Here is a 16790-nt window from a genome sequence, read left to right on the forward strand (position 1 = left end):
TGCTAAAAAATAAAAATTAAAAAAAGAGGTTTATCAAAAAATATTTGTTACATATAGGTGTGCAACAATTATTGGCACCCTTATGAATTCATATGAGAAAAATATATTTGAAGTATATTCCCATTGATATTTAAAAATTTTTTAGCTCACCTGGGTGACTAGGAACAGGAAATTGTTCAACCATGACGGGGTATAAATATGAGTAGGGCTGATAATCAATAAAAATCTATAATAATCAATAATTCGACAACAAAATTCATTATGGATTAGTTGAGTCTGTGATGTCACTGTGGACACCCCCCCCGTCAGTGACGTCACTGTGGATACCCCCCCCCCGTCAGTGACGTCACTTCACAATGGTGAAAAATGCATTTCTATTAATAAAACACATTTATAAAACAGCAGAAGTCACAGAGTGAGCTTATACAGTGGGAAAAGTGATCCATGATCCAGGTTGTCCAATGCATGAGAAAGTTTTATATTAAGCGCTTCAAACAAACTTGTAAGTGTATTAACATGGCTTGTCATATCAGATGCTGTGACATATGCATGTGCTTTTTAATGTGCTCCAGACATGTTTTGTTCAGCACAGAAATCACATTTTTACCTTTATATCCTTATCTGTAAATGTTAGAAATTCACGCCAGTATTTCCATTTTACATAAAGGCTCGTCCTGACAGCAAGTGAGTCTCCATTAAACTTCACTGAATGAGCGCAAGTCCATGCACGTATGCACATGCGCGTCAATCAAACAGCGCACAATAGAAAGCAAGCGCAATAACTGACTAAAATATTCATTCTGATCAAATATGTTGTTTGATGCTATATTTAGCTATATTTAGAAACTAAAGTAATTGTGTTTCTGAGAGCAGTAACTGTAATGGGGTTATAACATGTAATTGTATATAAATGTAAAAAATGTCATACATTTACAGAATAAAGGAACATGTTACTGTGAATGTGTGTGTTACTGCAGAACATTCAACCTCTTAATAGTTAGCACTTAGATTGTGCTTTTGTTTTTCTTTTTCTTTTTTTTTTAGCATTTTTAATAATGTGATGTAAGACATCACATCATAATCTGACCGAAGACGATCAATCGTATCATAATCTTACTGAAGACGATCAATCGTATCATAATCTTACTGTAGACAACCAATCGCATCATAATCTGACTGTAGACGACCAATCGCATCATAATCTGACTGTAGACGACCAATCACAGGCCAGCAACACTGACAAATTAAGTGCACTATAATTTTGACCGTTTATTGACACTTGCTTCCTGATATGTAATGAGATCTATAATGTTCATCAGAACTGCTTTTTTTTATCCTAGCATGTACTCTAAAATCACAATAGTCAATAAAAATATTTAACAATTTTATGAAGATTGTTTGAAAGCCTTGACACAGTTGAAGTTATCAGTTAAACTGATAAGAACAGATTGTCACTGTGGCATTATTATTTATTTATTTGTTTATTTTACATCCACACATCTTTGTCTTCAAGACTCGTAATAATGTACTAAAAATATATGTTTGCATAATAACGCACAAAAACACAAAATTTACAAATAAAATAAGTCGGTTCAAATAAAATGCATTAAAATGTACTAGGTATAAGTGCAAGAGTCCATGTGTGTGAAGTTTTGTCAAAATGCTTGCGCACCACCATGTTGAACGATTATCGTAGGGGATCCGTAAGTACTCTCGGGTGATACGCATCACACCTGAATGTGGGGTCTGGTAGAAAATTCGAAGCTTGGGAACAAGCCTGCGTCTGTTTCGAGCGCAACATACCCAAAACAGGACACTACAAACTTAAAATGTTGATTTTATCTTAAGATTAAAGTTCTAGTAACCTTCCTGTTTTTTTATACCATAAATTAATTGTGCTTGACTGACTAAGAAAGAAATATTGTTGTTACTAATGGAAACCTTGTTTTTATTAAACCAGTTTGAAGGTAACCCATACACACACCAGCATTGGGAAATGACTTTTAAAATGTCCTCGCACCCAAAACAGACTGTGACCCTGAACAACCATTCCCACAGACATATATTAAGTATTAAGCTTCTGTACTAAAACAGGAAGACTTTTATTACAGGAAAGGGTAGCAATGAAGGAAAATATATGATTTTATTAGGTAAGGGATGTCACAGTTTCCGACACTAATTAATTTGGGAGAATTTAGAAAGACATTATTTTTACAGTAATTAGGAACAGGAGGACACTGAAATGATCTTATGTATATCTCAAGGTGCAACAACTTACATTAATCATGATATTTAAAAATATTCATAGCAATGTTATATTGTATTACTAATGATCTGTAAACATTTGAGTGAGTGCTGATTTTATAGCATGATCTTACCCTGTACATATTTTATTTAATTCCCACGTTTATACGAATATGAATAGAAAAACTGACTTTTGTACAGTGAAGATCAGGGGAGAGCGCGAACGCAGTCCCCCACTACCACAAATTATGCAGTCGAGATTCCCACATTTGGGGAATTCGCAGGGGTCAGCACAACCGGAGTGCAATGGCTGAGCCTCGCCCTGGGTGAACCACCTTCATGATCATGGTATCTCCCCTGCCAGGTAAGTATGAATTACACGCCCTTCGGCTACCGACTGCACCACAGCACACACCGTTCACCATCATGGTGAAGAATATAGCGTTAAACATTACACAAACATCCAAGTGTGAAACACTAAAGCCTAAATCTACTGAAAAAAATATCATGTTTTTTTACACCTAAAGTCGTGCGGTCGTCTATTTTCTTAGCAACAAAACAGTATAATACTTCCCATGATGCACTGCTTCTGAATATGTAAATGAGATCCGCTATGTTCAAGAAACGGCTTTTGTAATTGTAGCATGTACACTAAAATCACAACAGTCAGTCCAGGAGAAGCAGCGTATTGCTACACGGAAAGCAATGAGAGTCAGTAAAAAATATTTTTTCAACAATTTTATGAAGGTTGTTTGAAAGCCGCTACAGTTAGCCCCGCCCCCTCAGTGTGCAGGTCAGGCAGCGAGTTACAGCCAAAATAAAACGACGTCTCTACAAGAAATCTCACTTCGATTCATTTAATTACCAAATAAATAAGGAACTGACGTAGAAAAGCAGCTTTATACAAGTGACTATATAATCACAGTCTATGAACAAAGAGCTGAACAAAACTCGCGTGAAAGCAGAAGTTTCTGTCCGACCGGCAATGAGAGTCCGGATATATAGTTCCGGATAGATAGTTCCGTCTAGCACAAATTATGATTGATGTGGTTAATAGATTATGAATAATAAATTGATACATTTGTAGTTTATATTAATATTACGACAAATTTGAGCCAATGGATAAATTAAGTTACGACACATCAAGCACAATAAATAAATATTTTCGTTGTAGAACTACAATGCGTGTTTTAATTCACTTAAAAATACAATAATTTAGCTTTTAAACATGATTTTGACACGCTATAAGTCAGGCTTCAAATAAAGACACTTGTCTTCCTATGATTTTTTAAAACAGAAAATAAATGACTTTACTGTGCAGTAGTCAGGTACAGTTTGGTTTAAAACTGCAGCCAAAAGTCGTAATAGCGAGTTTGGTTTTCATGGCAGAGAAATTAAGTTGCATGTAAAAGTACAGACTTCTACCCTGGTCCTGTACGAACAATTAAAAATCCTTTTCTGTAGCGAACTGTGAATTCAATGAGATCATAAACAGCGTAAATGCAGAAACTCCACAAACAAAGTACAAATATAGCGTCCACTTCCATATAATTAATTAACACCACAGCCAAATCCACAATCATTATCTTTCTTTAACATCGTAGAGAGGGAGTGCACCGTTCCCGGAAGTACTGCAATACCGGGTCGATGCGTGGAGTGGACGGAGCAAGCCCCTATTCCATCTCCCTGTTCCAAAAATCAATTTAATATATGGTCCCCGGGTAGGGGACGTATCAGATATTAAACTGATAAGAACAGATTTTTTTTTTTTTTTCGCAAAAATTTTACTGTCACTTTTTTCTTTTTTATTCACATTCACAATGTACACAGTTTTTTTTTCTTCTCATTTCAAAAACATTTGTGATTAATAAATAAACTTAAATAAAACACAAATTTCTAATTCTTAAAATTGTTTAAAGAAAAAAATTGTGTATATAAAAAACTATGAATAAAAGTGTCCATAAAATCATTTCGGTTTTAAATATAGATAAATAAATAAATACATGACTAAAAAAACAAATACATGTCTATATATAAGATAAACAGATAAAAACCACTCAAGTGTCCTCTCTTTTTCATGATCGGGTGTGAGTCCCTACCAAAGGCACCCATCACACTGCCCTCCAGCCACAGCCAAGGCCCGTCACTTCCAGTGCCCAGCGGAGATCCTCTACCCTCCAGCTCGCTGCTCCCGTAGCCTTTGCAGGTGAGGGTGCATCAACGAACGGCCAGGGTCGGTGGCGGCCAGGGCCTTTCTCGTGCAACCCCGGCCCCCTCCTCCGAATGACGACGCGTGGTACCCCTGCAGCGTGGACTTCGCCATTTGCTTGCTTGCGTGGAGGGGCACCGTCACGCGTTTCCCCACCAGCAGGGTTCTGGTGGTCCAGATGGCATCCTTTATAGCGTTGAGGGTGAGCCAGAGCGTGGTGAATCTCTGCGCTGTTAGGCCCTTCGAGCCTCTGCCCACCCTGTGGATGGCGAGCTTGTCGTCCATCTGGATCCCACCTGCTGACAGGCACGGGAAATACAGGGGGCCGGTCATGGTCCACTGGTCCCGCGCAGCGCCGCACTCCCATAGCAGGTGTCGCACGGTCTCTGGCGCATTGCATCCGGGTCGTGGGCAGATGGGGTTGGAGCCCATGCCCCGGGAGTGCATAACCGTCCTGACCGGGAGAATCTCATGGGCCACCATCCATGACAAGTCCTTGTGCCTGTTCTGAAGAGCAGGGTGGGCAGCGTTCCTCCAAACTTGTTTGGCCTCACTTAGAGTGAGGCCGGGGACTGGACTCACAGGTTCCCGATCCTGAACAAGAGAGAGAAGAGACTTGTGGTTAGTTAAAACGGTGACATCTTCTCGTTCAAAAAGATTTTTCTTTAAAATCTTCTTAATAAAATCGTGTTCTTTGCTGAGGTTAAACGAGACTGGTGTTTTAAGATCTACTGGTACAATCTTTAGGCTTCGCAGGTAGGACCCCATCCAGAAACGGGTCATGGCTGCTGTCTTGCTTTCTCTGGACGGGGCCACGGCGTACCCGATGTGGAGGGCGGTAAAATGGCTGCCTAAAAACAGGTGGGGGTCCGGGAGGCCTTTCCCGCCGTTTTCTGGTCTCTTCTTCACGACCTCCCTCTTCACTCTCTCCCACTTGGACCCCCAGACGAAGTAAAAAACCACCCTCTCCAGTTCTAAAAGAAAGTTTCTTGGGGGACTAAAAACAGAACACACGGGTAACATTAAAGGTAAAATCACTGCTTTATATATTAAAATTTTACCTTCAAAAGTCATCTGTCTTTGTCCCCAAAAGCCCAGTCTTTGCCTGACCTTCCCTAACACGTCAGTCCAGTTTCCCCGTCCTCCACCCTATTTGTCAAATTTGACACCTAAAATCCATAAGTCGGTTTTAAAAACCACTTCCAGTCCGCCTGTGTCCATGTTACCCTACGGCCCGAAGATCTGGGCCTCGGACTTGCTCCTATTGAGCTTAGCGCCGGAGGCCTGACCGTACCAGTCAGTCAGGTCCATTGCTCTTCGTATGGATAAAACGTCGGTGGCTAAAAGGGTTATGTCGTCCATATATAAAACACACGTTGTGGTCAGTCCACCCGTCCCAGGCACTTCTAGTCCTTTGATCCATTTATCCCTTCTCAAGATCTGTGCCAGTGGCTCAATACAAGCCACATACAGGAGGGGAGATAAAGGACACCCCTGACAAACGCCACTGCGGATATTCACCGCTTTGGACACATGCCCGTTAACCAACATTCTACTCATTATGCCCTTATACAGTAATCCCACCCAGGCTATGAACCTATCAGGGAACCCCATTTTGTCCAATACCTGAAGCAGGAACTGGTGCGAGACTCGGTCAAATGCTTTTTCGAAGTCTAGATTCAGGACTGCTAGTCGGATGTTTCTGTCTCTCGCGTAACAGATGACGTCTCTAATCAGCACTAGGCTGTCAGTGATCTTCCTCCCTGGCACAGCACATGCTTGATCCAGGTGGATCACGTCCTCTAAAACGGTCGACATACATGCAGATAAAATCTTGCTAAAAAGTTTACAATCAAAGTTTAAAAGCGTGATGGGTCTCCAGTTCCTGAGGTCTGTCTTGTCACCTTTCTTGTGTAGAAGTGACACTATCCCTGTTCTGAAGCTGTCTGGGAGTCTGTCCAAGGTCTCAAATTCTTTAAAAACAGTGAGTAAGTCATGTGCTAAAATGTCCCAGAAAGTCAGATAAAATTCTAGGGGAAGTCCATCCATTCCTGGGGACTTCCTCTTTTTAAAACCTTTTAAAGAATTTTGCATTTCTAAAACCGTGAAATCCTGGGATAAAAGCACTGCTTCACTGTTTACCTTGTTGTCTAAAAAGGCTAAAACTTCCTCCAGGGTATCTTTGTGTATATATTTTTCCTTATATAGATTGATATAAAATTCTTCCACCCCACCTAAAATCTCCTCTGTTGATTTGAGCTCCCTCCCTCCATCTTTTATCGAGGTGATTGTACTTCCCCTTGAAACAATCTTTTTTTTAAAAATATCTTGTACACTTTTCCCCTTCCTCAATCTCTCTCTCTCTCTGCTTCTTAAAATGACCCCCCTGCTTTGTATGTCTGATAAAACATGCATTTCATCTTTTACTGCTTTGATTTCATCTGTAAAATCTATCCTAGAGTTAAAAAGGTTAAAATATCTCTGCAGTCTTTTTTGCAGTCCCATCATGCATCTTTTTTCCCTATTTTTCTTTTCTTTCCCTACCTTCTTAAAAAATTTCCCCGTCCTTTCTTTTACCATCTCCCACCACTGTGCTCGTGACTCATAAAAGTCCTGGAGGGTCTGCCGTTGGCTGAACTGCTCCCTATACTCTCTGACTACTTCTTTGTCTTCTAACACAGAGCAGTTCAGCCTCCACAGCCCTCCTCCTACCGTCACACCAGTGGACAGTGAAAGGGTGCAAGACAGCATCATGTGGTCAGAAAAGAAGAGAGGGGTCAGTGAAGCATCGGTCGGAGGGCAGTCCCGTGTAAAAACATAGTCGATCCGAGAGGCTCTGGTGCCATCACCACTGAACCAGGTGAAGCCCTCCTCTCTTTGATGCAACGCTTTAAAACAGTCGACTAGTTTAAAATCTTTGACTAATCTCTGGAGTAAAACCGATGTTTTATCTACCGTGCATTCCCCCGCTACCCTTTTCCTATCTTTCGCTGTTAAAATACAATTAAAATCCCCTGCTACAATTAAGGGGACCCTCCCTAGCATGTGGTACTGCAGGTCTTCTAAAAGTTTATACCTTTCATTTTTTTCTGTAAAACCATACACATTAAGAATAGTAAAATCCCTATCTAAAAAGGTCAGATTGGCTAAGAGTGCCCGTCCGTCTCTCACCACTGTGCTGCACTTCACCACGATATTGGGATTATTTGTTAAGATCGCGACACCATCACATTTATTAAAATTGGAGCCACTCCACACAGAGGGTCCTGGGGTCCACAGGTCTTCCCATTTCCTGTAACTAGATAAGAAGGGCAGGGCACACTCTTGCAATAAAATCACATCTGACTTAAAAGATTTTAAAAGGGATAATACACTCTGTGCTCTCAGGGTGGACCTCACACTTCTCACATTGATGGTTGAGATTGTGAGGGTCATGAGCAGTATGGTTAAAAAGGTATAAAACAGTGTTAAAAATAAACATGCAGAGACAACGTTAAAAACAAATTAAAGGCATATTATCTCTTGTGACACTTGCTCTTCCTTTATCCCAGTGGGCCTGGGTTCAAGAGGGCAAGTGTCTGCTGCCTTACGGGCCGCAGAGGCATCCTCTTGCGGCTCCTTTGGCGACGATGTTCTTAGCTGAAGGTGCAAGAAGGAAACCTCATTTGGGGGCTCTGAGGGCCACAAACGGTTCAGATCTTCCGAGGAAGAACTGTCCCGCCTATGCTCTGCCCTCAGTTTTTTCTCCTCTGTTACCAACAGAGGAGATCCTGCAGGTCTTTTCTGCACCTGAGCATTTGGGAGAGGACTGTCTGGCCCACTCTCCCCAGATACTACACTTAGCTCTGAAATTGTCTCCATGTCAAACTGGGATGTCACAGTTTCTGACACTAATTAATTTGGGAGAATTTAGAAAGACATTATTTTTACAGTAATTAGGAACAGGAGGACACTGAAATGATCTTATGTATATCTCAAGGTGCAGCAACTTACATTAATCATGATATTTAAAAATATTCACAGCAATGTTACATTGCATTACTAATCATTTGAGTGAGTGCTGATTTTATAGAATGATCTTACCCTGTATATATTTTATTTAATTCCCACGTTTATACGAACAGAAAATCTGACTTTAGTACAGCGAAAATCAGGGGAGAGCGCGAACGCAGTCCCCCACTACCACAAATTATGCAGTCGAGATTCCCACATTTGGGGAATTCGCAGGGGTCAGCACAACCGGAGTGCAATGGCTGAGCCTCGCCCTGGGTGAACCACCTTCTTGATCATGGTATCTCCCCTGCCAGGTAAGTATGAATTACACGCCCTTCAGCTACCGACTGCACCACAGCACACACCGTTCACCATCATGGTGAAGAATATAGCGTTAAACATTACACAAACATCCAAGTGTGAAACACTAAAGCCTAAATCTACTGAAAAAAATATCATGTTTTTTTTACACCTAAAGACGTGCGGTCGTCTATTTTCTTAGCAACAAAACAGTATAATACTTCCCATGATGCACTGCTTCTGAATATGTAAATGAGATCCGCTATGTTCAAGAAACGGCTTTTGTAATTGTAGCATGTACACTAAAATCACAACAGTCAGTCCAGGAGAAGCAGCGTATTGCTACACGGAAAGCAATGAGAGTCAGTAAAAAATATTTTTTCAACAATTTTATGAAGGTTGTTTGAAAGCCGCTACAGTTAGCCCCGCCCCCTCAGTGTGCAGGTCAGGCAGCGAGTTACAGCCAGAATAAAACGACGTCTCTACAAGAAATCTCACTTCGATTCATTTAATTACCAAATAAACAAGGAACTGAGGTAGAAAAGCAGCTTTATACAAGTGACTATATAATCACAGTCTATGAACAAAGAGCTGAACAAAACTCGCGTGAAAGCAGAAGTTTCTGTCCGACCGGCAATGAGAGTCCGGATATATAATTCCGGATAGATAGTTCCGTCTAGCACAAATTATGATTGATGTGGTTAATAGATTATGAATAATAAATTGATACATTTGTAGTTTATATTAATATTACGACAAATTTGAGCCATTGGATAAATTAAGTTACGCCACATCAAGCGCAATAAATAAATCTTTTCGTTGTAGAACTACAATGCGTGTTTTAATTCACTTAAAAATACAATAATTTAGCTTTTAAACATGATTTTGACACGCTATAAGTCAGGCTTCAAATAAAGACACTTGTCTTCCTATGATTTTTTAAAACAGAAAATAAATGACTTTACTGTGCAGTAGTCAGGTACAGTTTGGTTTAAAACTGCAGCCAAAAGTCGTAATAGCGAGTCTGGTTTTCATGGCAGAGAAATTAAGTTGCATGTAAAAGTACAGACTTCTACCCTGGTCCTGTATGAACAATTAAACATCCTTTTCTGTAGCGAACTGTGAATTCAATGAGATCATAAACAGCGTAAATGCAGAAACTCCACAAACAAAATACAAATATAGCGTATACTTCCATATAATTAATTAACACCACAGCTAAATCCACACTCATTATCTTTCTTTAACATCGTAGAGAGGGGGTGCACCGTTCCCGGAAGTACTGCAATACCGGGTCGATGCGTGGAGTGGACGGAGCAAGCCCCTATTCCATCTCCCTGTTCCAAAAATCAATTTAATATATGGTCCCCGGGTAGGGGACGTATCAGATATTAAACTGATAAGAACAGATACTACACTTGATCTTAGCCAAAAGGCCGAGAAGCGATACCGATTATGGTACACAACAAACGGGGTCATTCTACAGGACGGTAAACCCGAGGGCGGCAAAAGCTGATTACTCTTAATATTGTATAATAAACCAGTATAAAACATGACAAATATATGGTTTACTCTAATATTAGCGGAGCAAAAAGGCGATTTAAGTGTCAGTTAACACAAAAACAAAAGGGAAAAGATAATGAATGCAAAAAACTGACCAATCAGAGACGAGAACACAAAATCTTCCGCACTACAAACTCACACTTGTTTAGAAAGTAGTTTTCCAAACAAACATTTAAACTGGATAAATATCCTTCCATTTTAACAATCAACACAAGACGTGTGGACTTTAAAAAGATGTTAAACTTGACTTGACTTATATAGCATTGCCCCTCAGTGGCCACATGTAGTATTGCAGGAGAAAATAAATCAGGGAAAAATGTCTACAAGCATATGACCTATAACTGTGTAAAACTTTTTCACGAGGATTTCTTGGCGAAAAGAATCTAAATTGTGGGAAGTAATATTAATAAATGTAATCTAAACACAAAGTAAGAGGTCAGAATTACCAAACACGTACTGAATGCAAATTTGTGTGAAGCGAGAGTCGTGTCACAGCAGCTTCTTTTCTAGAAACTTCAAATGACGTAATTGAGTGGTCTGGAAGAAAATCATGTCTAAAAAGTTTGAGCAAAAAATATAAGTATATCTAAACAGCTTGATAAATGACAAATGTCTGGGATGTCCTGCAAGAGTCTCACCATTTGTATGAAGAGAGTGTGAGCAAAACCTAAGTGTTTTGTAGTTGTATATGCTAGTCCAATATTGTTATTGGCTAGTCTTTAATGTTCGGTTCTACAACTATCAATGTTAAAAACACTAGATGTTACAATGAACATTAATATTGATACAATCTTGATAAACAGACTCAAAATTCAGATACATTCAAATATTTCCAATTTAAGGCTCAGGCACTGGGACACCAAGCAATGACCTCAGCCATGCCCTCTAGCCCAGGTCTGAAGGACGTGAGACCTAAGAAGGACATCAGACCTCATCCCAAATCCTGTAAGATTTTAATCTACTCTGTGCTTTTACTCTTGAATCCTCTCCAGCTGGTTTTGGGCCATAATACGTTCTCTGATTTAAATTGCCCCAATAGTGAATTTAAGCTGAAAATCTGTCAATAAGTAAACAATTTCTGAAATGTTTTATGCATAACATAACTTGGACATGACCTTTTATTTCTACATGGCTTGTAACATTATCTTCTTTAGTAAAACTAAGACTACTTGATTTACTACCACTAATAATATATTTCTGTAGTGATTTGTTGTCTACCTAAAGCACATTAAAAGTTAAAAATTATTACATATTTTCCATTTTAGCTGTATATAATGACTGACAATTGTTTCTTAGTTTTTCTTCCACCTATAGATCCTCCACTCACAAGACACTTGATAAAAACGGATCCTGATGCAAAGTAAGATTTTTGGACAAACACCATCAGTATGCTCATGTCTGTAAGTGTTTTGACCATATAGTGGTCATGTTTTTTTTTTTGTTTTTTTTTATCCTTTTCCTCTCACTCAGGTATTTCCAGCACAAGAAGGTATGAGAGATGTTTAAGGCCCCTGGAAAGAACCCCCGGATAGAACCCCTGACGTGCCACCATCTAGGTACCGTTACTCTTCTTTTTCTTTTCTTGTTCTTCTTCTTTTATTTTTATTTTTTTTATTTTTACATATTCAGCACCACCATGTAATATAAACACATCTTTAAATAGCTGTGTATTTGCAGTATGTATAAAAATAAATGTAGACTATCATGTGACTAACACACTTGTTTTTTCAGTCTTCAGAAACAACTCGCATAACAGCCTCCACCTGTAAGTTACATCCAGATGATTCATATTTGTATGAAGGAATGTTTTTTTTTAAATCGCATGCGTTTTATAAAAATTATGTTTTTGTGAGTGTAATTTAATTATTTACAGCCAAAGCCTCGGAGAAAATACGTCCCAAACATTACTGCCCTCTCTTGGTTTAAATCTGAATAGAGGTACAGATACAGAGGTTTGGAGCACTAAACCGATACAGATAGATAGTGGCATTGGGTTACACCCCTAATTTATAGCAATGATTTAGCGTGATATTGTCATTACTTGTTTAACCACATTAAGCTCATAGCTACATTAACCTCAGGAAAAATAGCAAGCAACAAGCAAGCATACAATAACTGACTGACAACATTTGGAGCAAACTGAAAATTGTGTATATAATTTTTGCCAATTCCTTTAAAAGTGAAGCATATTAGCAAAGGTACTGACAAATTTTTTTTTATCATGATCAAATCTAATTGCATCTAAGTGCATTAGAGAAACAACTCTTTGACCCAGGATCAACCAAGATGACCCTAACAAAGAACTAAACCAAGACCAAACCTAGGATATTGAGTCACTATGGTCCACTTCCCAATAAACCCTCAGTTGAATCATACTGCTCCCTCTTTAGTGACTGTGTTCATGTGGTTACATCCAGGATCTGCGAGTATCTTCACTTTACTGGGAACTTCACAGACCCGGATGTGAAGTTCCGGCCAAGTGGCACAGCCTTGCGTGAGATCTTCCTAATGTCTTACATCCAGTGCAGCTTCCAGCTGAACCTTGCCAATATCTTCAGCTGCATAGTGAGGACTCAAAGACAGAGGTTCCTTCTGGGGACTGACTGGGTCTGGGCTGTGCTGGATCCACCCAGTAAAAACCCCAGAATCCAGATTGCTGTGCAGGTCCTGTATCTTGCAGAGAACTCTCAGAAGAATTTTGAAGAATATTCCAGCATGGCGATGGAGCCATTTCAGGGAACTAGAGCTGAGAGACTGGTGGAGTTCTGTGCTGGAAGTGGGAGGAGCTGCTTTGTTTTGTTCCTCTTCCTTAGACATTAGAATGATCCTGGGAACATCTGCGGTCTGCTGAGGAACAACCTGTAACAGGCACTTGGGAAGTGCATTAGAATTGATCGGGCATTTATTGAGGGGTTTTGTTACTGCCACTGGGATGCTGCAAGAGGTGATTGGTAAGAAGGATACTGACCCTCTCACCATGCTTGTCAAGTTCAGGTAACATTATCAGAATTATGATCACCATCATCAGCTGCTTTTGCTAATTACACCTGGCAAAGTCGATGGACAATTGGAGCAAACAGCCTTGATGTGGTGTGTTTTGTGTCTAATGTGGCATGCAGTACCTGGCTCTGATATTTCTGTCCACAGTCTGTCTTGTAACATCTATCTAGGTGTATATTTTCACAGAATTATTTCATGATGCTTTATGTATAACTGTAGCACACACACCAGCAACAGTTCTTTGTCAGCCTTTGTTTGTAGACACATAATCCAACACTGTGACTCACTGCTAATGAATAGATATTTAAAGGAATATTTCAGCCATACATTAAGTTTAATATAATTTGCACTCTGCGAACCTGGAAACCAAGCTTCAATGGCTTGTTATTGGCTTCATAACTTACTAACTGACCAAAGAGGCAAAGTTAAGAGACCAAATATGTATACATTTAGGAAAGATGGGAAAAAATTGGTGTAATTTCTTTTTCTGTTTGAAATACACCTTTAAACTAACTAAAAAAAAATCATCTTTATCTCAATACTTGAGAGTGCATGTTTAGGTAATGAATACATTTTAGCACTCATTTATATACAGTATGTAATTATAAAATAACCCATTATGTAAGGAAAGAAACACTTGGAGACATGCTGTTACATGAAATGAAGCAGAATTAATATTGCCATCAGGAACTGGATTATTTTCTTATGACAGCATATCCTGATAAGTTTTTCTCCCCACTTATGCCACAGCAATTTGCCAACGATTATTCATTGAAATGTTTATTTACGAACATGTGATTCTTTAGTTCCTGTTATCACTTGCGTTATAGCAGCTATAATCTCAAAGTACAAAGTCGTTTCCTCACCAGCCTCTCTTGAAGTTAAGAAGAGAAAAAAATTGCAACTTGTTACTGAAAAGCCACAAAACAAACTCCTCTGTCTCAAAAACATTCCAGTGGTGGGAAACTGTAGGTTACAGCTTTAGTTCTGAAACTGGAGACTCCTTCTATAAATGTTAATTGGAAAAAATAAACATCTCACAGAAAACTTTGCCATATCAGTGTTTGTTTCTCTTTGTTCAATAAGACTTATATGTGCAGCATCTACCATATTGTTCATGCCCCTATGGATTAGCCATTAGTATAGAAATTGTTACGTGACGCTGACGGAGACAAATGCAGGCAGGCAAGGAGATGACGTGCGACGGACACCAGGCGGAACACGGAACGAGATGAGAGTCAGGATTATGCAGGTAAAACAGGTTAACAGGGGCGTAGGCAAAAGCGTAGTCAAAAGACAAGCGGAAATCGAGAACCGGGAAGACACTTCTAATGATAATCAGGCTTGGTTAACCAACAGAGACGAGGCTACTGAGCGGTTACTTCGCAAGTGGCTGATGCTAACGAGGCCCTTATATAACTTTAGATGTCTGCAAGTGTTCGTAATCAGAACTCCGGCGAACTTGAGCGCGGGTATGGCTGGGAAGTGTAGTCCTCTTCCGCCATGTCCCTGGGCGGCACTACCTGTTGTGAACTGCAGCGCCGATTTCGCCGTGTCGTAACAGAGCCCCCCAAAAGGGCTCACTCCGGGAGCCAAAGTCCTCCGAGGCCTCCCCCCCTCCGGGGACCCGGTTTGTCTGGATAAGCCGCGTGGAAGTCTTTACGCAGGCCTGCTTCCAGAATGTCTTGGGCTGGAACCCAGCACTGCTCCTCTGGTCCATACCCCTCCCAGTCTACCAGATACTGAAGTCCTCCCCTCCTCTGTCTGGAGTCTAGAATGTCACGGACGCGGTAGGCTGGGCGGCCTTCTATCTCCAGCGGTTCCGGTGGGGAGTCCTCCGGCACCGCTGTGGCCAAGGGCCCCGAGATCACTGGTTTGAGAAGTGAGACGTGGAAAGACGTGCTGGACATGTTCCTCCAAGGAGATCGAATACACCAGAATATCGTCGATGTAGGCAATAACGTACCGTCCCAGCATGTCCCTCAGGGTATCATTGATCAGGTTCTGGAACACGGAGGGGGCGTTAGCGAGCCCATACGGCATGACCATGTACTCATAATGTCCAGAAATGGTGCTGAAGGCCGTTTTCCACTCGTCCCCCTCCCTAATACGGATCAAGTTATAAGCGCTGCGTAGGTCCAGCTTAGTGAAGATGGTGGCGGACCGTAACTGTTCCAAAGCTGAGGGGACGAGAGGCAGAGGGTATTGGTACTTTAAGGTCACTTGGTTGAGCGCCCGATAATCAATGCATGGCCGGAGGCCCCCTCCTTTCTTCTCTACAAAGAAGAACCCGGCAGATGCAGGGGACGTGGAGGGTCGAATGTACCCCTGCCGGAGGGCTTCCTGGATGTACTCCTCCATGGCCCGCTGCTCCGCTTGGGAGAGCGGGTACACGCGGCCCCGAGGTGGGCTGGCCTCGGGTAAGAGGTCAACGGAACAGTCGTAGGGTCTGTGAGGTGGGAGACAACTGGCCTTCTCCTTGCTGAACGCCTCATGGAGGTTGCGGTACTCTGTGGGGATCTTGATCGGGACAAGCGACAGGGGACTCTCCACAGTCGTGGTGGCCAAAGGGACCGTGGGACCCCTCAAACAATTCTGCACGCAATACGAGGACCATTGGGTAAGTTGCTTGTCTGTCTGGAAGATTTGGGGGTTGTGCCGTTCTAGCCAGGGTAGTCCAAGTATGACGGGGTGTCTGGTGGAGACCGTGAGGTAAAGGACCAGAGTTTCGTGGTGGAGGGCGCTAACTTGAAGGCAGACTGGGTGTGTGCTGTGAGATATTATGCCTCCGCCTATAGACGACCCGTCTATGGACTGGAGCTCGCGAGGACGGAGTAGGGGACGTATGGGGAGGCCGAGCTCCTGCGCAGTCTTCTCATCTATGAAGTTCTCCGCTGCTCCGGAGTCGACGAGCGCTGAAAGAACAAAAGAACGGCCTGAGTGTTCTATCACGACTGGTAACGCAAATATGTGGGATACATATAACTGTTTTAGACTCACCCGGGCACGACGCGGCGGGTTGTCCGTGCTCCTCTCGGTCCCTCCGAGCCTCCCGTGAGGGCATTGACGGATGACGTGGGTGCCCTCACCGCAATAGAAGCACCGGGACTCGTTACGTCTTCTCTCCCTCTATTCCTCGCGGGTCCGTGCCCTTCCCAACTGCATGGGTTCGCTCGGTGCGCCCGGCTCTGGTGGCAATAAACCGTGTGGTACGGGGCGGTTGGTACGGCGCAGGCGATCCAGTCTTATGGTCAGGTCCACAAGGTCATCAAAAGTTAGCTGTTCTCCCCGACAGGCCAACTCTTGCAGTAACTCCGGATCTAGGCCGCGATGGAATGCGGTCTTGAGGGCTGATTCGGTCCAGCTGCTCTGGGCCACAGCAGTGTGAAATTCTAGCGCGTATTCCCTTGCGGTACGTGAGCCCTGTCTAAGTTGCATGCGCTCGTCACCAGTCTCCCAGCCATCAGGAGAATGGTCAAAG

General features: G+C 41.7%; 1 protein-coding gene, 3 non-coding genes and 1 pseudogene across 4 annotated transcripts; 1 reads left to right on the plus strand and 4 right to left on the minus strand.

Moving 5' to 3' along the window:
• Nucleotides 1–2452: 2452 nt before the first annotated feature.
• Nucleotides 2453–2616, minus strand: LOC128612110 (U1 spliceosomal RNA). Its single transcript, XR_008386677.1, has one exon. It is a non-coding gene; the product is annotated as a U1 spliceosomal RNA (small nuclear RNA).
• Nucleotides 2617–3850: 1234 nt separating this feature from the next.
• On the minus strand, nt 3851–4030 carry LOC128612115 (uncharacterized; annotated as a pseudogene).
• A 3865-nt stretch (nt 4031–7895) lies between these two features.
• rep15 (RAB15 effector protein) lies at nt 7896–13410 on the plus strand. Its single transcript, XM_053630691.1, is given in 6 exon segments — nt 7896–7907; nt 8005–8229; nt 11152–11254; nt 11780–11798; nt 12634–13215; nt 13217–13410. Coding segments are annotated over 6 exon segments (1032 nt in total). The 3' UTR covers nt 13308–13410.
• Nucleotides 8605–8768, minus strand: LOC128612106 (U1 spliceosomal RNA). The gene has a single exon (XR_008386673.1). It is a non-coding gene; the product is annotated as a U1 spliceosomal RNA (small nuclear RNA).
• LOC128612114 (U2 spliceosomal RNA) lies at nt 10004–10194 on the minus strand. The gene has a single exon (XR_008386681.1). It is a non-coding gene; the product is annotated as a U2 spliceosomal RNA (small nuclear RNA).
• Nucleotides 13411–16790: the final 3380 nt, after the last annotated feature.

This window comes from Ictalurus furcatus, chromosome 8, assembly GCF_023375685.1.
Source record: "Ictalurus furcatus strain D&B chromosome 8, Billie_1.0, whole genome shotgun sequence".
In the NCBI taxonomy this organism is placed as follows: Eukaryota; Metazoa; Chordata; class Actinopteri; order Siluriformes; family Ictaluridae; genus Ictalurus; species Ictalurus furcatus.